Here is a 27,986-nt window from a genome sequence, read left to right on the forward strand (position 1 = left end):
CAAAATAGTTAATAACTAACATAGACCATATGTATACTTTGTGTTTCCATCATTATTTCAACCTTCTTTTAATTTTTTTGGACACTAGGAGGCTTAAAATATGAATAGCAAATTCTCAAATTTTCAAGAAAATTTCAAACACTGATTTTTTTAGGGACCAGTTCAGTTCTGATGTGACTTTGAGGGACTTGTATGTGAGACACCCCCATAAATGATGCCATTTCAAAAACTGCACCCCTCACAGTATTCAAAACAGCATTTTGGAAGTTTGTTAACCCTTTAGGTGTTTCACAGGAATTAAAACAAAGTGTAGGTGAAATTTCAAAATTTCATTTTTTTTGCAGATTTTCAATTTGAATACATTTTTCTAAGGAACACAGTAGATTTTACTAGAGAAATGTGACTAAAAATTGATTCCCCCAATTCTTTTGTTTTCATAAATATCCTATATGTGGCCCTAGTGTGCACGTTGACCAAACCACAGGCTTCATAATAGAAGGAGCACCTACTTGATTTTGGAGCCTCCTTTTTTGGAGATTATTTTTTAGGCACCATGTAGGTTTCTAGGCACCATAAGATGCTAAAAGTTAGGAACCCCCCCACAAGTGACCCCATTTTGCAAACTACACCCCTCAGGGAATTCATCTAGGGGTATAGTGTACATTTCAAACCCCCAGGGGTTTCACCAATTGTGGTACAACTGGGCAGTGAAAATGAAAAAATATTTTTTTTACACAAAAATGCAGTTCTGGCTCAAAATTTTTCATTTTCACAAGGAAAGAAGGAGACAAAGCACCCGAAAATCTGTTCCCCAATTTCTCCCGAGTACGGCAATGCCTCACATGTGACCAAAAAATACCATTTGGGTGCATGGCAGGACTCAGAAGGGAAGGAGTGATATTTGGATTTTGCAGCACAGATTCTGGTGGAATGTTGGTGGGTGCTATGTCGCATTAGCAAGACCCCCGAAGCACCAATACAGTAGAACCCCCCCCACAAGTGACCCCATTTTGCAAACTACACCCCTCAGGGAATTCATCTAGGGGTATAGTGTACATTTCAAACCCCCAGGGGTTTCACCAATTTTGATACAACTGGGCTGTGCAAATGAAAAATTACATTTTTTACACAAAAATGCAGTTCTGGCTCAAAATTTTTCATTTTCATAAGGTATGAAGGAGAAAAAGCGGTACTCTTTACCTAGCACGGCGCCCATCGCGACCATCGCGACCATCGCATGCACTAAAAAACGGGTGCGATGCGATGCCCGCGATTTTCCCATAGGGATCAATGTTAAAAATCAGATTGGTCGCGATTTTAGTGTTAAAAGTCAGATTGGTCGCGATTTTTACATAGGAATCAATGTTAAATGGGCCACAGAGCCCTAATAGTCCCCCTGAAGTGTGAAATGGCCCCCACAATTTTTAATGCCACCCCACGATCAACGTGAACCCGAAGCGTGGCGAGCGCAGCGAGCCCGCGAGGGGCGGCGGTACGCGTCCTCCGACCTTTTCATACCCCCACTATCCACGTCGGCGTGGAGTTGAGAATAGAATAGTGTGGCGAGCGCAGCGAGCCACCGAGCCCGAAGCGTGGCGAGCGCAGCGAGCCCCGCGAGGGGACGCGGATACCTTCACAGGTAAACGCGTCCCCTCGCGGGCTTCACAGGTGTCCGCGTCGCCACGGACACCTGTGAAGCCCGTGAGGGGACGCGTATAACTGTGAAGGTATCCGCGTCCCCTCGCGGGGCTCGCTGCGCTCGCCACGCTTCGGGCTCGGTGGCTCGCTGCGCTCGCCACACTATTCTATTCTCAACTCCACGCCGACGTGGATAGTGGGGGTATGAAAAGGTCGGAGGACGCGTACCGCCGCCCCTCGCGGGCTCGCTGCGCTCGCCACGCTTCGGGTTCACGTTGATCGTGGGGTGGCGTTAAAAATTGTGGGGGCCATTTCACACTTCAGGGGGACTATTAGGGCTCTGTGGCCCATTTAACATTGATTCCTATGTAAAAATCGCGGGCATTGAGCCAATTAACGCTAAAATCGCAACCAATCTGACTTTTAACATTGATCCCTATGGGAAAATCGCGGGCATCGCGGGCATCGCGTCGCAGCCGTTTTTGATTTACCCGCGATGCCCGCGATTTTTTACCCCCGACGCCCGCGATTGTAATCGCGGGCGCCGTGCTAGGTAAAGAGTACCGAAAAAGCACCCCAAAATCTGTGCCCCAATTTCTCCCGAGTATGGCAATGCCTCATATGTGACCAAAAAATACCAGTTGGGTGCATGGCAGGACTCAGAAGGGAAGGAGTGATTTTTGGATTTTGCAGCTCAGATTCTGGTGGAATGAATGGTTGGTGCTATGTGGCATTAGCAAGACCCCCGAAGCACGGTGAAATGATGAACCTAATAATCCATAGATGTGTGGTATATTTTAAAACACTCCTTTATACATAGGCCGGGTTTGTCGGGGCAAGTTTCACAGTGGAAAATAGTATCCTTTCTTATTCCCTTTTTATAGCAAACTTTGCACCTTTTTTGTGTCCTGCCCTTTTTTGCAGTGGAGGGGATTTCGTTAGGAAAATGCTGCCCTGGTACAATACAGGGGCCAGTACTAGAAGTACTGGGGCCCTCTGCCTGCTGGTTCCCAAATATTAGGCCCTTTATGACTTCCTCTTGAAAGTGCATAAATGTCCCCCTCTGGCTGGTAGAACGGAATAGCACGTAAGCGTTATACAGTGCCATCTGGATGATATACACGGCCAGCTTCTTGTACCAGATTTTTGTTTTCCGCAGGGCACTGTACGGCTTCAGTACCTGATCTGAAAGATCCACTCCGCCCATGTACTTATTGTAATCTAGGATACAATTAGGTTTTGAGGTGTGGGTACTGGTGCCTCGTACAGGGACGGAGGTGGTACTGTCTCCATGAATTGTTGTCAGAATAAGGACATCCCTCTTGTCCTTATATTTGACCAACAACATATTTTCGGTGGATTGTGCCCTGCTTTCACCCCTTCTCAGTACTTGGGCAATGTGCGTTTTTGGGAGGCCTCTTTGGTTCTTGCGCACAGTACCGCAAGCTGCTGTACCTCTTGAACCAAGGGCCTTAAACAGGGGGATGCTAGTGTAAAAGTTATCCACATAGAGGTGATAACCTTTATCCAGGAAGGGGTGCACTAAATCCCAGACAATTTTTCCACTAACATCTACGAGGGAGGGGGGGCATTCTGGCGGTTCAATTCTTGAATCCTTCCCTTCATATACCCTAAACCTGTGGGTGTACCCTGAGGTGCTTTCACACAGTTTATACATTTTTATGCCATACCTTGCCCTCTTACTGGGAAGGTACTGGCGGAATTTAACCCTTCCTTTAAAATGTATAAGGGACTCGTCGATACAAATAAATTTTTCAGGGATGTACATCTCTGCAAATTTGGCACTGAAATGATCAATGACCGGCCTGACTTTGAATAGCCGGTCAAAGGTGGGATCATCTCTGGGTGGGCACTGTGCATTATCGGTGTAATGTAAAAATTTAAGGATTGTCTCAAAACGAGTCCGAGTCATGGCCATACGGTAAAGTGGGGTGCTGTACAGAACATCTGTACTCCAATATTGCCTAATTTCTGGCTTTTTTACTATGCCCATATGTAACACCAGACCCCAAAACGTCATCATCTCTACTGCATCTACAGGGGTCCACCTAGCAAATGATGACGTGGGGTTTTGAGCAATAAACTGCTGGGCATATAAATTACTTTGGTCCACCATTAAATTTATAAAATCATCAGAGAAAAATAATTTGAAAAAGTCAATTTCTCTGAGACCTGTTGAATCAAATTGGATTCCTGGGATGGCCAAAAACTCAGGAACCTGGGGCTCAAAATTGTCTGGTGGTGGGGTCCATACGGGATCAATCATTTGGGGGGGGTCTCAGCTGCTCTACGGGGGCGTCTTTGAGGGGGTCCCTCATCACTAGAGGAGGAAGATGAGGTTAAGACGAATCCTTCAAATTCCCCGCTTGCATCACTGGCTGTGTCAGAGTCAGAGGCAAGCATGGCATATGCCTCCTCCGCTGAATACATTCTTTTGGATGACTGGGATGACATTTGGGATGACATTTGGGATGCCATTTTTATTTTTGTGTTTCTGTAAGTGTAATGTTTCAACACTTGTGTAGTGTAGGGGGGGTACAAACTTTATTTCAACACGGGGGGTATGTAGTGTGTAGTGTGTATGTAGTGCAGAAAAAAAATACTTTATACAGGAATTTGATCCCAATAAAAAAAAAAATTAGATCAACCCTGTGGCAAAAATGCTGATCTGTGATGTACGTCACTCAGCAACTTCAAGGCAGCTTTTGGTACAACCTTGAAGGGGTTAAAAAAAAAAAAAAAAAGGTCTTGCGCCAAAAATTGAGCACAGATGTTGGTCAGTAACGTCCGTCACTGAACAGCGCTCAAAAGCAACAGGAATTTGATCCAAAAAAAAAAAAATAGATCAACCCTGTGCCGAAAATGCTGATCAGTGATGTACGTCACTGATCAGCGCACAGTGGCCACAGGACACCCACAAAATCACAGTGTGTGTAATAAAAAATTAAAAAAAGACCCCACAGCACCCTCAAAAAAAAAAAAAAAAAAAAAGGTGATCAGTGATGCGACACTGATTACCAGTGAGGGGCAGCAGGTGCACAACCTTTGGAGCAACTGACAGTGCAACTGACAGCAACTGACAGGTATATATATATATAAAAAAAAACCAACCTGCACCCCCAAAAAGTTGCTGATCAGTTAATTATTACTGATCAGCACAAAAGGGGGGGCAGCAGTCAGATGCACAGGCAGCACAACCTTTGGTGCAACTGACAGGTATATATATAAAAAAAAAAAAACCTGCACCCCCAAAAAGTTGCTGATCAGCACAGATATACTGATCAGCACAAAAGGGGGGGCAGCAGACACAAAATATAGCACTCTCTATCACTCTCTGTCACTATCTCTCACTATCTCTCACTATCTCTCACTATCTCTCACTATCTCTCACTATCTCTCACTATCTCTCACTATCTCTCACTATCTGTCACTCTATGACACTGCAGCAGCAGCACACAGGAAGTCACAAGATCCAGGAAGCATCCAGCTGCTGGCAGCACGCTACCAGCGGTGATCAGGTAAGTATCAGGCAAGGATCAGGTCAGTATATCACGACAGATTGGCACGGTGACCGCTCTGCACGCAATTCCAGACCGGAATGGCGTCTGCAGCGCAGTCACCGTTAGTTTAAATCACGCGCCATGGCTGTGATTGGTCCGTCGGTCCGACGGACCAATCACAGCCTTGGGGGCAGGTGGGGTGAGGTGTGGTCATCAATGGTGACCACCGGTGACCCCCTCACACCCCCTCACACCCGGCGGTGATTGATCCCTGTGTTACCGAGCGTCTGATTCGCCGGTAACACAGGAAAACGCTGCGATTGGCTGTTCACATTGAACAGCCAATCGCAGCGATCGCCGACGGGGGGAGGCATCGCCGCCCCCCCTGGGCATGCTGGGACATGTCTGCTGTCAGGGACAACAGACATGTTTAAACTGTCACCGCGTCTATAGACGCGGTGACAGTTTAAAGTCATGACGTATATATACGTCATGTGTCGGGAAGTACATCCCGGCCATGACGTATATATACGTCAAATGTCGGGAAGGGGTTAACTCCCTGATTGCCTGTTTGCTGAAGTCATGATAGCTGTCCTCTTATGCACCAACTATTCCATTCAGAGTCCATTTCTGCTATTGCAATCGCTGCCTGGATATTCATCCAATCAGTGCAAGGCAGGGGGTTTAAATATTCAGCTCCTGGACTAAGAGGTTGCTCTCAGCAAAGTCGCTACCACGTACTGATACCAGGTACTCCACAGTTTCCTGACCTGCACCCAGCTATTGTGTGCTACATCTCTGCTGTGAAGCTTCCAGTAAAATGCATCTTTTTTTTTTGCATAAAAAGAAAACACAAAATCAATCCAAACCGACATCTAGCAGTGGCAAGTGCAGGATTTTTAGAGAGTGGTTTCCAAATGTAATCCAAAATCTCCCACTCTGCAGTGCATTGGAGTAAATACACGAGTCTGGGGGAGCACCGAAAACTGGTCTTTTTATACAGTGGATACTGTAAGGAATACATTATTGATATTTAACAGTACAGATGGTATATAGTATAGGCTGTTTCAAACATTTAAATAAGATAAGTGGTCAGGAAAAGGTTAAACATATAATAAATAAATACACAAACATAACAAAACCAGCACTGCACTTTCTAAGATCACAATCTCCCATTATACGGTAGGGCTCCTGTCTCTTCCTCCTGGTAGCTGCTCTCTGGTCCGTTGTGATGTTTGAGGGCTCAGATCCACACATACAGTGAATATGGTAGAAGAAGCTGGTACACTGGGCACTGGTACACTGGGCATGTGCAGCAGCTCTGCTCTGTGCCTTTTACACTGTAGCTCTACTGATCATATTATATACCAGTGCTATTGTTGTAATAATTGAATGCACTTGCCAAGAGGAGGTGGTTTCCGGGCAACCAGACCCACCCCACGTGCCCCCCCCCCCCTGCATTTGCCTATGTCTAGTAATGTGCTGTACCACTATTTTGTTGGTTGGACTGTAGAAGAAATCCAACAAGAAAGTAATGAGATCAAAGATTCCTTATTTAAAATCTCCAACTGCTCCCTAGTAAGGGTAAGAATTAGCATTGTGTAAGAAAACTTACCATGTAGAAGAACGTGACATGATCAGATTTAGGATCCCGGCTCTTGATATCATATTCCACAGTCACTGGCAAATCGGAGTCACAAGGAATTTTCTCTGAATTTGTTTCTCCAGGTATATTCAGAAAACTGTGACTCTCAGAGTATAAGGAGTTCAGAAACATTATTGCCTGGTAATGCCAATTAAAGTTCTCATCATCCTCATGTGACGCAATCATTGCCTGGGGACAAAGCACATAAAAAGAGTGAAGTAACCTGATTTAATCAGTTAGAAGTACTATAATATAAACGACAGTTTTTGCAATATACTGTAAATTCGGCTCCTTTAAAGGACAATTGCTGGCATGACAAATATCGAATGGCTGCACATGCATACGGATTGTATGGTGAGACCAACAACCCATAAAATCCAGCATCTTTTTAAATCACTGGCCATTCGCAAGTTGATTGACAGGAAACCGCCATTTGTAGGTGCATCAGGAAAAATGCAGACATGACCAAGCATTTTCAGGGAGGGTGTGTTGAGTCAGCTTCAACCCTGATCAGCCTGTTTCTATTGCACTGGCCGAGTAGGTCCTGGGTTACGCCATACTTTCCTACTTTCATCTTCACCTCTCTGGGAAAAGCCCAGAGAGGCAACACATCAGGGGGTCGGGAGCAAGGCTGACATTACTTGGCCCCGCCCCCCCATGACGGAAACCTCCGTGATTCGCGAGAGGGGACGGGGCTTAAATGACGCTAAATGCTGCGATTGCGCCATTTAAGCCCCGCCCCCTCCCCACGGACCCGCGATTTCAGGTAATTTTAACCAGTGGGCAAGGGGAGAGTGGGGCAATTCCCAGAATGCGGGAGACTTGCCCACCTTCCGCGGGGGGCCGGGAGAAGGACCCGATTTCCGGGAGGCTCCCAGCCATTCCGGGAGGGTAGGCAAGCCTGGGTTACGCACAGACTGGTAAAATCATTACATGGTGAGTGAGATATTTGCAGCTAATCACAGACCTCCGATATTTCTGCAAGCCTTTCGCAGGCTTACTGAAGGCATGATTTAACTCTGGCTGGGAGGTGGCTATCTGATCCCAGGGCTTTGCAAATGATACTGCTTTCAGACTGGACTGAAGACCCGGGTTATTGCCGTGACCTAACGGCCCCAACAAGGGCCAAGGTGCAGTCTGAAAGAGCCACCAAGGGTCGAGCAACACGGGAGTTCAACTCTGGTAATGACCAGGGTTGAACATGGCTCTCACCCGTGTCAAGTGCAGTTTGAACGAGTTTCTGAGGCAAGCGACCCGGGTCCCGTTCACAGTATGGAGGAGGCAGCATTGTCAGCTCCAAGTGCTGCCTCCTCCCAAGCCCCAGGTGACGCGCCGCCACTCAGCTCCGCCCCGTGTGACGTCACTGACCCAGCAATAAGCCGGGTCGGTGACGGAGCTTTCAGACCGCATATGCCCTGTCGCTCTGAGGACAGGACCCGTGTCCTAATCCCGGGTGCGACACGGCATATGCGGTCTGAAAACAGTATTAGCAGAGAAGCGATCAGATCTAAATAACTCCCATTCATTCCCATTGTCAGATGAAAAACACCTCCCTGTACCTACATTTATCCAAATATAATCTCAATGTCACCACAAACTGCCAGCCATTTGGATCCCGCACACGTCCACATGTCTGGGACCATATCTCCCAACTTTTTTATTAATGGGCAGCAGGAGCTGCTGCGCCAGAGGTGCCGGAGCTTTGCATGGAGGGGCATGGCCTCAGTTCAGCGTCACAACCCCTATTTTCTTCACTTGGATAATGTAGCCCAAATCAAATAGAAAGTTATTCTGAATCGCACCTGTGCAGCCGCATTGGATGCCAATTCGATCCCAATGTGCATCCCTGCAGCATCGGGATCAAAAGCATAGACTATGCAGGCAAGTCTCTTTCTGCCTGACCAAAAGGAGGGCCATGCTGTCCAATGCAATCATACTTTGTGGTTACACTCGAAAGGCCCTGTACACACACATCGATTGCGTTTGATGCGATGTTAGATTCGATTTTCTATTAGATCTGGCATGAGATCTTTGCATTCGATTTGGCATTAGATCTGTACTTTTGCATTAGATACCGAATTCGATATCCATTCATGGTACATTGTACACAATCGATTGACTAGATCGAATTCAATATATCCTTGGCTGCAGAGTAGATTGTTCTGTTCGATTTTGTGAAAACGGGAGAACGCATCGAATCGAATGCAGATCGAAAGTGACACAAAAAACATTCGATTTGGTTTATGATTCGATTTGATTTTGCTTAGAAGCAAAATCGAATTGAAAATCGGTAAAAATCGATGCATGTGTACAGGGTGTGGGTCGAATTGTCGACCCCACTAAGGTTGACAGTCATTATGTCGACACCACTGGGTCGACATGCAACTACGTGGACAGGTGTCTAGGTCGACTTGGGTGAAGGTCGACAAGGGTCTAGGTAGACATGGGACAAGGTCGACATGGTTGTAGGTCGACATATGCGTTAGGTCGACATGGGTTATTTCGCAAGGTCGACATGGGTTTTTTCACTGTTTTTTTGACCCAAATGTTGACAAAGTCGACATGGGCACAGTTGGTAATCAACCGCAGCCCCTCGTATGGCTCGCTATGCTCGCAATGCTTCTGGCACAGTATCTCGCTGTGCTCAGCACACTATTTTATTCTCCCACCACGCCCTAGTGGATGATAGGGCATGAAATACCGCCTGTCGGCACATGTCGGCTCAAAAAACAGTGAAAAAATCCATGTGGACCTCGCGACCTGTCAACCTAGCCCATTTCAACCTAACGCATAGGTCGACCTAGAACCATGTCATCCATGTTGACCTAGACACCTGTCGACCTAGTTGCATGTCAACCCAGTGGTGTCTACCTAATAATTGTGGTGTCGACAACTCGACCGAGAGGGCACTTTAAGGGGGTATTCATTTTTCACAGCTATTGTATTCAATTGTGGACGTTTTCACTTGTTTTTGCTAATTTTCCATCCGAGCCGTGGGTAAAAAAATGACTAAAAATGGGCCAAATTCTTGCAGTTTCCCATGAAAATGGGCGTTAAGTCACCGAACAGGTGCACCAATGACCAATTTGCAATTTCACCTGAAAATGGGTGGAAATGCCCATGTTTGGTGAATCCCCGTGTTTTTCGCACATGGCAAATTGAAAAATGCCCTAAAAAATTGCTGAAAATGCTGATTTTTCACTAAGGCGAAAAAGGGATACCAATTCAAGGGGGGTATCTGTATTGCATTCTAGAAAAAAAGGTAGGCAGAATCTGATTGGTTGCTATGGGCAACATCACCTTTTTACATTTTTAGACGCTTTAGTAAATTTACCCCTAATACTCTTAGCATACAGTAGCTCAATATTCAGCTGTACAGTATGCTGTAAATTTGTCTCTGCTGAAACAACAGATATTTCTCTGAATAATCCTAACAACACTTATGCTGGGCAGACATGTGCAGATAAATGCCTGTCAGATTGAAGGGCATTTTATATAACAGCGACAGATCCAGCAGATATTAAATGCATATACTGGGGCTCATACAGTATATCTAATAGGGATGCACAGACTCGAACACCTTGGATCTGAGTCAGACCCCGCCCAGACACGGAGCTCAGAACGAGGCAAAACGTCATCATCCCTCCGTCGGATCTCATGAGATCCAGACTTCATATACATCCCAGTCATTGGTGCCATCTTGATTCCCGCACTTGATTGCAGACAGCACGGATGTGTCCTATGTTGTATGCTACATGGGGGGCTGTAATGGAGGCTGGGAGGGGGCTGATACTATGGGGGATACCTTTGGGGGACAACTACTATAGGAGAAACTACTATGGAGGACAACTGCTAAGGGGGAACTATGGGGGACAACTGCTAAGGGGGAAACTATTATGGGGGACAACTACTATGGAGGACAACTGCTAAGGGGGAAACTACTATGGGGACAATTAATAAGGGGAAACAACTATGGGGGACAACTTCTAAGGGGTAAACTATTATGAGGGACAACTACTATGGAAGACAACTGCTAAGGGGGAAACTATTATGAGGGACAACTACTATGGAAGACAACTGCTAAGGGGTAAACTATTATGAGGGACAACTACTATGGAGGACAACTGCTAAGGGGGAAACTATTATGAGGAACAACTAATAAGGGGAAACCACTATGGAGGACAACTGCTAAGGGGTAAACTATTATGAGGGACAACTACTATGGAAGACAACTGCTAAGGGGGAAACTATTATGAGGGACAACTACTATGAAAGACAACTGCTAAGGGGTAAACTATTATGAGGGACAACTACTATGGAGGACAACTGCTAAGGGGGAAACTACTATGGGGACAATTAATAAGGGGAAACAACTATGGGGGACAACTGCTAAGGGGTAAACTATTATGAGGGACAACTACTATGGAAGACAACTGCTAAGGGGGAAACTATTATGAGGAACAACTAATAAGGGGAAACAACTATGGAGGACAACTGCTAAGGGGGACAACTAATAAAGGGAAACAACTATGGAGGACAACTGCTAAGGGGTAAACTATTATGGGGGACAACTACTATGGAGGAGGGGGGACACAACAACTATTTCCTTATATACAGGAATAAAATAGGAAAATGCCATAGTCCCAACTTGTCACTTACCCTTAATGATAGTTGTCTGCCACTTTCTGATTTAGAAGTGTTGAGCTCACCATGAGCAATTCCATTGTTGTCAGTCACCAGACTAGCAGCCTTTTCACTATTTCCATGAAAATATATGGATATGGCTTCATTTGCTATGGGCTGTTCTTTCTCATCAACAACACGCACCTGATGATGATAAGTGCAGATCAAAACCATCATATAATAAAAGTAACTGTATATATTCAGTAATAGAATGATCTCAGGGGCAGATGCATGATTTCCGGAGGAGGGTTTACAAATGTTTCAGCTTAGATTGAATTCCGCCTGTCCATTAAGATACATAATTACCATACACTGTAATCAGCTGTAGTCTGTCCCAAACAAAGGGGGAGATGTATTAAGCCTGGTGAAGTGATAAAATGGTGATAAAGAGGAAGGTGATAATGCACAAGCCAATCATCTACTAACTGTCATTTTATAATTCATTTATGAGGTTGTTATCATACATTTGGCCAAATATATGTACCTGCCCACCAATGTTAAGGTCATCTCTTTAGAGCAGGTCCCTAGCACTATGGGGTTCATGCCTGGGGCTCAGGACACCCCAAAACCAGTCCAGCAAAACCACCCCAGGGCATCACATAAATAAAATATAGCTGTGAAATGTATTGGAGTGTACAGTGTCATAGAATGTAGGGTATGTGTAAGCAACTAATAGTAATAAAGGGTGTGTCAAAAGTAAAAAAAAAATGTTATAACATAACAAATAACGACCTCATAAATGAATTATAAAAGGAATACATGTTAGCAGTAATGCGTGCATAGTGCGCTTGCAAACCCCCTCTGTCTGGCATTATGATGAATACAAATGTTTGCTCGACAATTTTCACACCAATTTTGACAAATTCACTCGGCACTCAAAGGGTGCGAGCGATTTGCGGAACTGTGCAAGATACAGTAGCCCCTGCCTGCATGCACAGTGTTGCACAGAATCGCTGATTGGGCCCATTGCCCGGAATAAGTAGCCCTGTCTGTCAAGTTGTCTCATTTTATGAATTCTGCTACACAAAAGCTATTCTCATTTCCTACAGTAGATTTAATGGTAAGTAAATTATCCCAAGCTCTGTCCTGGCACCTGGATCACAATGCTTGTGTGGTGAATTTTTTCTCATCACAACCACATCTGAAATGTGGATTGTGACTAATATTCCCCTCAAACAACTTTAAACACTGTGAAAGTTGTATTGCATCCTCACCAAGCTAGTATACTATGGCCGCCATTTTCAACTGCATATTTACGTAAAGGGTGTACCGGAGTGAGTAGGATTATTGTGCGAACGCAAAGGGCAGCCATGCTATTACACACAGAATCATACTCCACAATCACAAATAATAAAATATAGTTATATGGTTAAATATCGCAACACAATGGCTGAGATTTAATAGGATGAGAGATTCAGAAAGTGAGAGATTTGGTAAGAAATCTCCAGTTTTTTTAAAGCGGCAATCATTTACACTGCAAAACCAGTTTGATTTTGCAGTGTAAATGATTGCCGCTTTAAAAAAAACTGGAGATTTCTTACCAAATCTCTCACTTTCTGAATCTCTCATCCTATTAAATCTCACCCATAGTATTAAGGATAATACACGATTTCCCCAGGACATATTTAGTATCTATGTGACCAGCATCTCATACGCAGTCCTCCGGTGTTTGTTTGAAATGCGCAGCATCTATCATTCATAAGTTATGGACATTATATTTATTAATATATACATTGTCATGAGGAAGGGCTAACTGAATTATCCAGTTGAAACCAGATGCACAGCGGGAACCCCTAGGCTATGATGAAGCCTTGAACAAAGAACCAGCTGTGCATCTTTACTGTACCAATAAGGAGAGGCGAAACCTGACCTCTTGCATACCCTTCAACTGTACCGATTCTGCCGGTACAGTACCGCTTTTTAACAGTCTGTACCGGCAAAAATCAAAGTGTACCGATGTACCGAATTTTCATGCGCTGTTGAAAATACAACCTAAAAGGGTTGAAACATGTTGGAGGAGCACAGCAAGCCAAGTCTCCTCGGGCACCCGAATCGAGTGCACGGAGCTCCGGGGGCAGGACGACGCCGGGTGACGTCATGGGTAAGCTGCGCCCCACCGGGAAGCCGCCTCTGCCGCTGAGAGCTCTGTGGGAACGGACGCTGCCTGCCTGCAGTGCACGCAGGAGGCAGACGCAGCACAGACAACGCCGGGGGACGGAAGTATCTGCGGGGAACCTGTGGACAATTACACCTTAAGGTTTCACTTTGGAGCTTGAGCATAAGGAACTGGGACGCCAGTGTCCCCTTAAACAGCTCCAAGAGACTGAGACTTTATCTGCCGCACCATTATTCCCCTATACTGTACCTTCCCACTCACTGCCCATATTTATTTTCTTTTTACTCCACCACTCTGCACTAGTTGTGCTAAATAAATTACAATAAACCTGCACATATTTTTCTTGTCATCATTATAGCAATACAAATATATACACTCACAGGTATATAATATTTATATGAATGTAATTTGACATTATTCAATAAAAAAATGCCCAGTACACATTCGGAAAGGGGGAGTGGTCCATGACCCATGGCCACGCCCCCTTTTGGATGTGTACCGATTTCTGTCCTTCAGATGTTGGAGGGTATGCTCTTGACCAATGAAGAATTTTAGTGTACCCCATTGTCTGGACCCTTTAGAAGGCCAAGAACGGACTAGGGACATTCTATTTGACTGTGCTCAGAACTATTGGATACAGTGCCCTGACAGGGGGGAAGGGCGCCTGCGTGGGAGAGAGATGGTAACGCTACCTTTTGTATTGTTTGTAGTTGCATTATAGCTGGATTGTGCTTTCATTAATTTTTTCCCTTTTCGTTAGTTATTGTTAAGAATTGTATACTGTGTACTCTCATGTACTCTGTTACCCCTTTTGTTCATTAGGGACTTAATTCATACGGTGAAGGACTTTGTACCCTAACTCCGAATTTATACCAGGTCTTGTGTAATTTATTCTCAATAAGTGTTTACAGGAACGATACCTGGTGCATAAAGAGTGTGTTTAAGTACTTAGTACTGGTAAGGATACCGCAATAAGGGTATCGGTGTAGCATGAGATATGCTGATAAGGGACACTACGTGGCGCTTCGCATTGGTTTGCCCATAGTTTAAAGTATAAAAGTATAAAGTATAAAAGTTTACGGACACATTACATAAACTGCGGAACTTACTTATTGTCCATTGGTTTGGGAAATATTAGGATTTAACAACAGCGAGGCAGAGAAATTTCCTGAACTGGTCTGTCCAAACACTGTTTTGTTGTTAACAGTTGTAAGGCCCCAGCAGTTAACAACATATTACATATAACATATTGCCTGACAAAGGCCCTATACCGGCTGAAACACGTTGGAATGACCAGCCACCACACAGACATTGCCCCCTGCATGCATTCCAAGCCATCTCAGTGCGCACACATGAGTGCATGGAGCTCCACTACTTTGGCAGCCCACGGTGACGTCATCACCCGCCAGGCACTGGGAAGCTGCCGGGGATCATGTAGTAGCTCTGGGGATCGTCTGCCGCTATCATCAGTGCCCCCACAGAGGACACTGCAACATCCATCCTCCACGATCGGCTCTAACGATGTTGGACGCTGTCAGCAAACTTGTTGAAGGTATACCAGGGGTCTGTGCACTGCAGGGAGTAGGGACGCCAGTTCCCTAAAAGCAGACCCCCTGGTACCATCCCACAAAAGTCCAGCACATCCAGTGGCGTAACTGTAAATTTTGCTCCCTCCTGCCAAAAAGTTTTTGGTGCCCCTGAAACCCCCATTAGTAGCCAATAGCCAGCTCTGTGTACAGTCAATTGAATCAGTGGGGGAATTTGTCATCTCTGCCATGGCCACACCCACGCTGCGGCTGATTCGCCTCCAGTGCTCAGCCAGTGGGCAGCGGCAGGCAGCAGCGTTTCAGTGCATTGAGCAGGTGGCAGCGGCCACACAGACCCCACTGCCGCTTGCTCCCCCAAGTGACAGCTGGGGCTGCCTTACAGTAGTTACGCCACTGTATGTAGAAGTAAATCTGCTTTGTGTGTACAGTATGCTATTACCGCAACGTTGCCTCTATGCGTACACAGATTTGTCTGGACAACCATATATCCGAGGTGGTTGTGAAAACTGCTACTGAAGCATACCAGCAGGGCCGGATGGGCAAACAGAGGTACAGGAAAATCCCCTGGTTGGTACCACAACTATATACCGAACCTCTTTTCTTCTAGATAACAAGAGCCTAATTCAGAGCTGTTAGCAAGGCTGCAATTTTCACAGATGGACAAAACCATGCTGCAGTGCAGGTGTGGCAGATGTAACATGTGCAGAGAGAGTTGGATTTCAGTGGGGTGTGTTCAAACTGAAATCTAAATTGCATTGTGAGAATAGATCAGCCAGTATTTACCCTGCCCAGAAACAAAATAACTGACCCAAATGTAACTCTCTCTACACATGTTACATACAGTGGCGTAACTATACATTTTGCTCCCCCCCTGCCAAAATGTTTGTGCCCCCCCCCCCGGCATAACGGAGAAGTTGAAGAAGGAGAGAGAAAGAGAGATCTGCAGACTCTGCTGCTTCCCTTGGCTCCGACGCATCCCAGACCACCATAGAACGCCCATCTGCACCCATCCTGTACACAGCCATTAGCTGGCTCTGTGTACAGTCAATTGAATCAGTGGGGGAATTTGTCGTCTCTGCCATGGTCGTACCCGTGCTGCGACTGACTCGCCTCTGGTGCTCAGCCAGTGGGCAGCGGCAGGCAGCAGCATGTCAGTGGTGCCGGCGCCCACACAGACCCTGCTGCCACTTGCTCCCCCAAGCGGCAGCTGGGGCTGCCTTACAGTAGTTACGCCACTGAGCACATCCTCTTAGAGTGACTGAGTTGCCCAGCAGCCCCACTGCAGTGATGCCTAACATCTGCATGCATGCATGCCATCTTTCATTTAATTTTTTTTTTTCATTATTAATATTTTTGCTTCCCATTGTTCATTGTATACTTCCACTGTATCTATCATGATAATGCTCTAATAAAACCTATCTTTTTTCGCTATATATTCCAACATTGATAAATCATTCCATTGAAATATAGCACCATCTAGTGGTACAATTTACAATTGAGCTGGAATTCAATAATCTTTACATTGATTGGGACAGGTTGATCTCATACACCTAGTGCCTGAGCGCTGGTCATTTCTTCTATATTAAAACATATTGCCTAAGACCTGTTGATTCAATCTTCTCAACATTATTATATATAAAGCATTGAAAATTAACCTGTAAATTACAAAAATATTAGTATTTGCTTTATTACTATTTCTGTAAATTAAAATCCAATAGATGAAAACTATAACATATGAAATCGATGTGTTTATATCGTATTAATTTAGTGCAAAAAAGATAAATTTTCATCCACATGTCTCTCAAAATAATAATTACCTTGATGCGGATTGGAGTACCAGGAGAGTAAGATGTTGCCGGATTCACAAATTCAATGGTTTTGTATTTAATTTTGGTAAAATCTGAGGCTGTCTCAGTGTGACCTACGGTATAGGAAGACAAATACTGTGTTAGTACGCATTTACTGTCACATATCATGGAGACAAAGGGGATGATTCAGGCCTTTTCGCTAGGCTGCATATAATCGCAGGCTAGAGAACAGGGGAACGCCCCCCGCCGCCCGGCTGAATGCCCGCTCCCCCCACTGCGCAAATCTTCTCAAATGAATATATTTGCGCATGCACAAACCCCCACCATCAGGGAAGGGGCCAAATTTGAATTCTGAATCACCCCTGAGGTTTGCAAAATTGTTTCCTAAACTGGTCACTGATTTGTCAGGGAATTGGCAAAATCCATCATATTAAGAATACTGACTCACCAGTTCCAATCTTTTTTTGTGTCCGAATCGGCAAATCAAGGATTTGCAACGTGTTGGATTTTTCTGATGGCCTGGCCCAGTGTTCGATAGAAGGGGCAACTGCCCGATTAATTGCAGGTGTATGAGTTACAAAATAGAATATTTGGGGAAAGACATAGATTCCTACTTCCATAATGTGCAGGAAAGAAGTGGGGACATATTTTTTTGGAAGTCACTGTTGTTGGCATTTGAGTTGTACCCACGCAGTCAGGATCACCTCTTGGACTAAGCTTCAATCGGTAGACACACACCGGAAAGGTCTTTATGGTATAATTTGTTTTATATAAACTGGAACTGGTAATATGAACTGGCAATGAGAACAAGGTAACTGTACATGAATATCATTCACTGCATGCTGCATCTCTCTTTCATGTCACCTTCAGACACAGGAAAAACAACATACTCTAGGAGGCAATGGAGTCATCTGCCACCGGGCTCCTGCTCTCAAGGGGGCACCTCTCCTCCCCTGCAAGTTTGAATCAGTTAATTGAAAGCTGTCAATATCAATTCTGTGACTCTCCCTCCTAGCAGGACCATAGACGTCAGTCTTTTTATTTAAACATAATATACAGTATATAACATACATATACACAGGCATACATATATTTCTATAAGATGTTTTTTTGTGTGTGTGTGTGTGGAGGGGGGGGGGGGGGGGCAATATTTATCTTGCCTCCGGGCAACTGGGACAAACTTATGCCACTGACATACAGTACATCACAGACTGTAAAACACATAAACACAAAAATGACAGCACCTCCTGCTGTCTCTCCAGTATAACTGCATCTTGAGGGGGTATTCAATCTCCCGCAGCCATCTCCCGACGGGGGAAATGGCTGCGGGGACCTATTCAATGTTGTCTTCCTCGACAGCATTGAACAAGGGATCTCACAGAATGAGCCCGAATTCACAAGCAGTCAGGCTTGTTCTGCCGAGAACGGCCGGGAAGTGACGAGCTCCCGGCTGCAGCTCGCCTCTTCCCGGCCTTTAGCTTGTGGCCACGCCCCCTTCCCGTCCTGCTGCAGGCAGGACATTGAATCCCACCTGCAAAGTCTCGGTCGAGCGGGCCAGCTCGACAGCCGTGTCCATTGATTGAATACCCCCTTAAGTCTCAATCTGTTGTAATTTTCTCAACACCCCTTCTCAACAGAAGAGGCTTGATCCACGAGACCCATCTTTCTAGATAGTCTGTGATGTCTTTCTCCAACCAATGGATTGGTGAGACTGTCCACAGGCATATTTTCTGTTGGGCAATATTCTAAGTTGAGAAGACCTTGTTCCTGTACATCCTTCAAGAAATGGTACTTCACATCAGTGTGCTTGGTCCTTGGATTCACCCATTCTGTTTGATTATCTTCAAATAGGTTCTACTTTCTGTCCCAAATCAGCTAACAACTGTATCAGCTATATTAGCTCTTGACTTGCTTGAGCTGCTGAAACATACTCTGCTTCTGTTGATGAAAGTGTAACACGTGATTGCTTCCTACTTGTCCTACTGATAAGTCCTTCACCAAGTAGAAATAGGTATCCACTTGTGGACTTTCTGTCTAGAGTCTCCAGTTCAATCTGCATCCACATATTCAGTGAAATTACAATTTCTGCTTGCTGGACGATTGAGTACTAAGTTGATGGTTTCCTTTAAATAACGTATTACCATTTTCACAGCATTCCAGTCCATTTGAATTGGCTTGGAGACCTTTCTGCTTAGAATTGCTAATGCTGTAGCGATGTCAGGTCTGGTAATAGTGGCAACATACAGTAATTTTCCTATTGCCCTTCTGTATTGGTGATTATCTGGTAATGGTGTACCTTCATTGTACATTTCCTTTATGTAGTTGGTCTCCATGGGAGTACTTGCCGGTTTTGCAACTTGCATCCCAAACTCTTAGATGGCTTCCATAATCTGGTTTAAGGTAAAAAGTTTTCTTTTCTTGATATATGAATACCTAAATAGTGTGTTCTATTTCCTAGGTCTTTTGTTTTAAATTCCTTATTCAGGATCTGCAGTAATCAAACTTTATCCCCTTCTTGCTCGAAACATACTACAAGATGGTCCACATAGATTAACAGGTAGAATCACCTGTCAGCTATTTTCTTGACATATAGGCAGGGATCTGCTTTGCTTCTCATAAAGTCTTCCTGTATGAGCATTTCATTAAATGTTGTGTTCCAGGCTCTTGCCGCCTGCTTCAGACCATATATACACTGCTCAAAAAAATAGGAACACTTAAACAACACAATGTAACTCAAAGTCAATCCCACTTCTGTGAAATCAAACTGTCCACTTGGGAAGCAAAACTGATTGACAATCAATTTTGGATGCTGTTGTGAAATAGACAACAGGTGGAAATTATAGGCAGTTAGCAAGACACCCCCCCCCCCCCCCCCCAATAAAGGAGTTGTTCTGCAGGTGGTGACCACAGACCACTTATCTGCTGCTAGGCTTTCTGGCTGATGTTTTGATCACTTTTGAAAGCTGGCGGTGCTTTCACTCTAGTGGTAGCATGAGACGGAGTCTACAACCCACACAAGTGGCTCACGTAGTGCAGCTCATCCAGGATGGTACATCAATGCGAACTGTGGCAAGAAGGTTTGCTGTGTCTGTCAGCGTAGTGTCCAGAGCATGGAGGCGCTAGCAGGAGACATGCCAGTACATCAGGAGATGTGGAGGAGGCCGAAGGAGGTCAACAACCCAGCAGCAGGACCGCTACCTCTGACTTTGTGCAAGGAGGAACAGGAGAAGCACTGCCAGAGCCCTGCAAAATGACCTCCAGCAGGCCACAAATGTGCATGTGTCAACTTTAATGGTCAGAAACAGACTCCATGAGGGTGGTATGAGGGTGCGACGTCCACAGGTGGGGGTTGTGCTTACAGCTCAACACCGTGCAGGATGTTTGCCATTTGCCAGAGAACACCAAGATTGGCAAATTCACCTCCTGCACCCTGTGCTCTTCATAGAAGAAAGCAGGTTCACGCTGAGCACATGTTTTAGGCGTGACAGAGTCTGGAGATGCCAAGGAGAACGTTCTGCTGCCTGCAACATCCTCCAGCATGACCGGTTTGGCAGTGGATCAGTAATGGTGTGGGGTCGCATTTCTTTGGGGGCCGCACAGCCCTCCTTATGCTCGCCTGAGGTAGCCTGACTGCCATTAGGTACCGAGATGAGATCCTCAGGCCCCTTGTGAGACCATATACTGGTGTGGTTGGCCCTGGGTTCCTCCTAATGCAAGACAATGCTAGACCTCATGTGGCTGGAGTGTGTCAGCAGTTCCTGCAAGACGAAGGCATTGATGCTATGGACTGGCCCACCCGTTCCCCAGACCTAAATCCAATTGAGCACATCTGGGACATCATGTCTCGCTCCATCCACCAACGCCACATTGCACCACAGACGGTCCAGGAGTTGGCGGATGCTTTCGTCTAGGTCTGGGAGGAGATCCCTCAGGAGACCATCCGCCACCTCATCAGGAGCATGCCCAGGTATTGTAGGGAGGTCATACAGGCACGTGGAGGCCACACACACTACTGAGCCTCATTTTAACTTGTTTTAAGGACATGACATCAAAGTTGGATCAGCCTGTAGTGTGTTTTTCCACTTTAATTTTAAGTGCGACTCCAAATCCAGACCTCCATGGGTTAATAAATTGGATTTCCATTGATCATTTTTGTGTGATTTTTGTTGTCAGCACATTCAACTATGTAAAGAACAAAGTATTTAATAAGAATATTTCATTCATTCAGATCTATGATGTGTGATATTAGTGTTCCCTTTAGTTATTTGAGCAGTGTACTTTTCTGGAGCAGGCACACTAGGTCTGGTCTTACAGGGTCTTTGAAACCTGGTGTCTTTTCCATGTAAATATCCTTTCAGCTTGCCATGTAAGAATGCTGTCTTTACATCAAAAGTGTCTTACATGCATATCCTTTGTGGCTGCTACTGTAAGCAATGCTCTTATGGTTGTGTGCTTTACTACTGGAGCAAATGTCTCATCATTGTCCTCCCCATATTTTTGCGAATATCTTTTGGCTACTAGTCTGGCCTTGTATCACTCCACTTTTCCATCTGTGTTGTATTTGACTTTGAGGGGGACATTTACCAAAATGGATTCGTTGAAAAAAGGTGTATTCGTAGGGAGAAATACACCTTTTTTTTACGAATTTGTATTTTCGGGATTTACAATCCCAAAAATACAACAATTCGTATTCCTAAAGATGGAACATTCGTATTTGTATTTACAAATACGAATGTCTACACCATCGATAGGATACGACAGAAATCACCATTCAAAAGAATGGTGGTTTCTGATTTACTAAGCAGCCGTACTGATAATACGGCTGCTTAGTGGTGTAAAACAGGCACGCAAATACGACAGGAAAATAGAACACCATTTTCCTGTTCTATTTGCTTTAAGCCTGCACGGATCAGTCAGATCCGTGCAGGCTGCGGTGTAAAAAAATAGAAAAATTAAATAAAAAAATAAAAAAAATGGCGTGGGGTCCCCCCCACAGCCGAAACCAGCACCAGGCTGAAGGAGCCGGGGCCGGTAATTAAAAATCAGGGAACCCGACAAATAGGGGCTCCCCGATTTTTAACAACCAGCCCCAGGCTCCAGGTCCGGGGCTGGTTCCCAAAATACGGGGGACAAAATGACTAGGGGCCCCCCGTATTTCAAGAACCAGTCCCAGGCACAACCAGCCAGCAGGGTAATGTCACAGCCGAGGGACACTTATTATATAAGGTCCCGCGGCCAAAACATTAACCCCCTGACCGGTCAGCCTGGCCAGGGGCCCTGGGGGAGTGGGGACCCCCCAATGAAGGGGTCCCCCCCCCTCCAGGACTTACCTGACCAGGCTGAAGCCTGGTACTGTCCCCGATGCCCCTGGGCGGTGGGCATCGGGCTGATTATGGTGTAAAAAAAAGACTAATCTATTGTTTTTTACTGTGGCACTACAAGTGCCAGCAAGCCTCCCCAGCAAGCTGGGACTTGGAGAACCACAAGTCCCAGCCTGCTGGGCATTAAAGGGCCCACTGGCACTTGTAGTTCCACAGTTAAAAAAATAGTGCACAAAACACACTGACACTTTTAAAATAAAACTTTAATACATACAAAGCCCACACATACTAATACTTACCTATCTTCTTTCCGTAGGTAGCCCTGGTCCTGTGTCGTCGTCTTCTGGTCCTGTGTCGTCTTCTGCCTCCATGTCGACCGTCGCTGTCGCCGTCCGGATCCGACGAAATCCATTTGGGAAGCTGTGGAAGGAAACCATACTCACCTGTCCCAGCGCGACGTAGTCCAGGTAAGTGTCTTGGCAAAAAAACAAACCGAACACCCCGAATCCAGACCGGACTGAGAGACGCACGGTGTTTGTTTACATCGTGCGGCTCCGCCTCCCGAATGCTGCTATTGGCCGCCTTGCGGCCTAGCGGCTCCTGATTGGCCGCTAGGCCGCAAGGCGGCCAATAGCGGCATTCGGGAGGCTGAGCCGCACGATGTACACACAGTACCGTGCGTCTCCCTGTCCAGCTGGTTTCGGGGTGTTCGGTTTGTTTTTTTGCCAAGACACTTACCTGGACTACGTCGCGCTGGGACAGGTGAGTATGGTTTCCTTCCACAGCTTCCCAAATGGATTTCGTCGGATCCGGACGGCGACAGCGGCGGTCGACATGGAGGCAGAAGACGACACAGGACCAGAAGACGACGACACAGGACCAGGGCTACCTACGGAAAGAAGAAAGGTAAGTATTAGTATGTGTGGGCTTTGTATGTATTAAAGTTTTATTTTAAAAGTGTGTCAGTGTGTTTTGTGTACTATTTTTTTAACTGAAGAACTACAAGTGCCAGCGGGCCCTTTAATGCCCAGCAGGCTGGGACTTGTGGTTCTCCAAGTCCCAGCTTGCTGGGAAGGCTTGCTGGCACTTGTAGTGCCACAGTAAAAAACAATAGATTAGTCCTTTTTTTACACCATAATCAGCCCGATGCCCACTCCCCCAGGGCCCCTGGCCAGGCTGACCGGTCAGGGGGTTAATGTTTTGGCCGCGGGACCTTATATTATAAGTGTCCCCCGGCTGTGACATTACCCTGCTGGCTGGTTGTGCCTGGGACTGGTTCTTGAAATACGGGGGACCCCTAGTCATTTTGTCCCCCGTATTTTGGGAACCAGCCCCGGACCTGGAGCCTGGGGCTGGTTGTTAAAAATCGGGGAGCCCCTATTTGTCGGGTTCCCTGATTTTTAATTACCGGCTCCAAGCTCCGTCAGCCTGGTGCTGGTTTTGGCTGTGGGGGGGACCCCACGCCGTTTTTTTTCTCCATTTTTTTAAATTTTTTTATTTTTTTTACACCTTGCAGCCTGCACGGATCTGACTGATCCGTGCAGACTGCTACAAATAATTCGTATTAGCAGCCGTATATACGGCCGCTAATACGAATTCCTACGACATCGGTGGGTTACAAAGCAGTCGTATCTGACTGCTTTGTAAATGACCCTCCGGAACACGACTTTGCATACGACTGAAACAGTCGTATGCAGTCGTAGGGAAAATACTAATACGAAAAACTCGGTTTTTCATATTAGTAAATTTCCCCCTGAATGTCCATTTGCTGCCTATGGTTTTTCCTCCATGAAGGTCATGCTATTGCTTTATGGTCATCTTCTCTGTCTTTGGGTTCAGAACTCTGTATCTTTTGGAACATTCAATGTATCCAACGAGGATTCCTTCTACTGCGCGATTCTGCAGTTTACTGCGTTTTTCTGTACCCACCTTAAAGTTTTCATCATTCCAAAATAAGATTGATTTATTCAAATTCAATCGGCGCATGAAACTTAATGACTTTTTTGGCAACTCAGAATCCACAGTCATTTCCAGACCAATATATAAAAATCGGGAATTATACCCATTTTGACCAACTACAACATCAAATGATTCACTAGCCACATGGATACCACAATTGAGAACATCGCTCACAATAAAAAAAAAAACAGGCAACCTATCGAGAACTGAACACCAAGCTTTATTGAACTTGAGCATCTACAACAATATCATCATCCGCCCCGCTGACCAAGGTGGGGGGATAGTGGTACAGGCCAGCGCTTAAAGACTCCAAGCTATTACCATCATTCCAACTTGAATGGAATATAAAAGACATTGTGGTCTATAATGACATCAGCAACCTCAATACAGGATGCAGTTAAAATCCCGGCGGTCGGGATCCCGGCGTTCAGAATCCCGACGCCGGAATCCCGACCGCCGAAATCCCGACACTTTCTCCCTCCAGGGGTGTCCACGACACCCCTGGAGGGAGAATAAATTAGCCTGCCGAGCGTAGCGAGGCACCGGGCCCGCTGCGTGGCGAGCGCAGCGACCCCGCAAGGGCGGGCGATCCACGTCCCCCCCTTGTCGGGATTTCAGCGGTCGGGATTCCGAACGGCAGGATCCCGACCGCCGGGATTTCATACTGAATCCCTCAATACTGCAGCACCGACCCATTTCATGACAAGGAAACCTGGCAACTACAAATTAATAGAGTGCACCACCTGTAGTTACCTTGAAACTGGCAACACCGTCACCTTCCGTCACCCAAGATCTGTCAAATCATATAAAACCCTTCACCCAGTCGCATGCACCTCCAGATATGTGGTTTACTATATAAGATGTCCATGCAGTCTGTTATACATCAGGAAGACGACCAGACAAATGAAGGAAAGGAGGAAGACCCAACATTGCTCCAGCACACAAGCAGCTCGGGAAGGTAAAGGAAGCAACCAACCAGTTCAAGACAGTTCCGCGACTTCAAGCATAATGTCTCTTTAATCAGGTACAATATTATTGGTTGGGTTCCCCTCCATCACCAGAAGCGGTGGTAGAGGAAAACTGCTACTCCAACACGAGGCAAAATGGATATACACACTAAAAACTGTGCACCCTTTGGGACTCAATAAAAGTTTACGATACTTATATGTTAGTTGGGTGCCCACTATAGTTAGTACGCTCATACCCCCACTATACACGTCGGCGTGGAGTTGATTTTATATTGTGCACAGCGAGCCACCGAGCCCGAAGTGTGGTGAGCGTAGCGAGGCCCGTGAGGGGATGCAGAAAACTAAGCAAATAGCTTAGTGGGCGCCCAACTAACATAGAACCTAGCTCAGCCTTCTGCTGTGCCCGGACCACTGGTGTTTCAAGTCCTCAAAACGCATTGTTCACTTTGTAACACATCAGGTATCAATTGCTAAAATGTACTTTATTCATGGACGTGTGACTTTGCATAGTGTGCAGATATGTTACACTGTTTCTTAACATGGTGCGCTCATCCGGCTCCACTACTGTTACAATATATATTACATGGCTCCTATGATTGCTCCTATTGCCGAGGGTACTATGTTTCCACATGATGTACATTTATCATATACACTATTTGACTGCGCAGGTTGCATCCATCATGATCTACAATTGTGAACATACATTACATACATCATTAAGCATTTTCTCCCCACGATTGCGTCTGGGGTTACATGCAGTATAAATCTAGACAGGTATTGATGCACAGAGCCGTGCATTGCTATGGTCGCTACACACACATAGCAATGTAGGGTCATTATCTAAGCGATTTAGTGACAGGTCAAATCGCTTAGAAAATGACACAAAATCGCTAGGTGTGTAGGCCCCAGTAGAGTACATATTTAAGAATTGTATAATTAATTAAGGAGTTTCCAGTAGTCTGTAGAATTTTATTATAAGTCTTTAGATTTTTTTTCTGTGGGAAATGTCAGTACAGTCTATAAGCCTGGCACCCACGGCCGCCGACAGGGGGATGCTGTGGGTACAGCTGTCCCAGGCCCCGGCCTCTGGAAGAGCCCAGGCAGCTCATTTTGGCCACCGTAACACCCCCCCCCCCCCAAATGCCTCCACTGTGCTGCCTGCACTGCGTTCGGTGCACTGAACGAAGCACAGGCTTCTTCAATGCAAAACGCCGGTAGCCAATTAAAATGCTGCACCAGCTTTTGAGCCAATCAGAGCTGCTGTACTGTTAGCCAATCAGATCGGCTGCCGGTACACGAGCTCTGATTGGCTCACCAGCCGGTGCTGCATTTTAATTGGTGTCCTGCGTTGAAGAAGCCTGTGCTTCGGGACCTGCTGCGTTCAGCAGGAGTCGGGCGGTAAGGGAAGGGAGGGGGGGGGGAGATGGAGGGGGAAGATGAGGGGTGGGTAGATAAGGGGGGGCCCCAAAATTCCTAGTGGCAGCCCTGCTGGCACCTCATGCTCTAGTAATGTGATTCAATCCTAATTAATAAACATTTATCAGATCACAAAGTAACTTCCAGAGCTTGGGATAAAGCTCTGTCCCTTTGATGCCACTCCACATTCTTATAGGGATATTTAAGAAAAATACTCTGTGTAGTGGCTGAGCATGCGCTGCCGCTATCGCCGCTAATGCCGCAACATTTAAAAAAAATGATAGCAATATATTTTAATGTCTGACTTCAACTACAAATAGAAACTGTAGATACTGTAGGTTGGTCAATTTGCACATACAGATGGAGCCAGCGTCATTCATCCCAACAGGCGATGGCATCTCACATGTTAGATCGTCCATTGCTGCGAATGGGGCATGCAAGTGTCTCATGTGCCTGCGTGCCTCATTTGTGCGGTGGTGCACTGAATGGCGCGCTGGAAAAGCGGCTCCATCTGTTTGTACCTTAATGCAACATCATGTTCCCTCAGAAACTCTTACCTGTAACATCTTCTGTCAGTGACGCTGAAAAAAATAAATAATCTAAATTTTCCTTTGAAAGTTTAAAAAAACTAAGATCAATCTCCTTGGCCAGACATCCTTTGCTGTCGGTCTACAAAAGATAAGATACAAAGTATGAATACTATAAATGCGTGATAAGGTTAAGTGAGGAAGCCAAAAATACTCTACGCAGAGTTGATTTCCAAAGTATAGATGTTCAGTAACTTATACAGCTTTTACACTGCCCAAAATATCCCGGCTTATTGCACAAGAATGCGCAGCAACCCGGGATATTGTGCAGTGGAAACACAACCAGTTGAAATTACCCTGGTTGAGCAACCAGGTATTTCAACACAGGTAACATGCAGGGTTGAGCATGGATTCAACCCTGCTCATGGTGCAGTGTAAACGGGTAACCCAGGTCGATGTGACCCAGGACCCGTTTACAGTAATCAAATAGCCGCAACTGGGAGATGAACTAATCTACAAACACAGACTCAGAACCCCTCCACTGATGTCACCTGCCCGGCATTCTGCTGAGTGGGAATGGCAGTGTAACATGGTCACAAGTCATGTCGCACCCAAGTTGGCACCGGGTACAAAACTCTGGATGTGGCCCAGCTCGCCATTATAAAAGCAGTATTAAAGAGTCACATTGTGGATCGCAAGGGAAAAAAAACCAAGATAGTATAAATAAGATTGTATAAATTTGTTCAACAAATAAATGTTGTAAGGAGCACAAATGTAGACTAGTAAAGTAGATGGATTGATACAGGAGACAGTGGTCCACCATGATAAAGGCAGCAG

General features: G+C 45.6%; 1 protein-coding gene across 1 annotated transcript in view; it reads right to left on the reverse strand.

Annotated features, from left to right (window-relative positions):
- The window catches only part of LOC146009764 (alpha-2-macroglobulin-like), a 78,089-nt gene that overhangs the window by 46,252 nt on the left and 3,851 nt on the right, over positions 1 to 27,986 (reverse strand). Inside the window, exons 3-6 of the mRNA XM_083150224.1 lie at positions 27,180 to 27,291; positions 16,968 to 17,071; positions 11,464 to 11,631; positions 6,775 to 6,993 (exon numbers count right to left, since the gene is read on the reverse strand). Coding sequence (XP_083006350.1) covers positions 6,775 to 6,993; positions 11,464 to 11,631; positions 16,968 to 17,071; positions 27,180 to 27,291 — 603 coding nt within the window. The remainder of the gene's footprint in view (positions 1 to 6,774; positions 6,994 to 11,463; positions 11,632 to 16,967; positions 17,072 to 27,179; positions 27,292 to 27,986) is intronic.

This window comes from Crinia signifera, chromosome 6 (assembly GCF_055691185.1).
Source record: "Crinia signifera chromosome 6, ASM5569118v1, whole genome shotgun sequence".
In the NCBI taxonomy this organism is placed as follows: domain Eukaryota; kingdom Metazoa; phylum Chordata; class Amphibia; order Anura; family Myobatrachidae; genus Crinia; species Crinia signifera.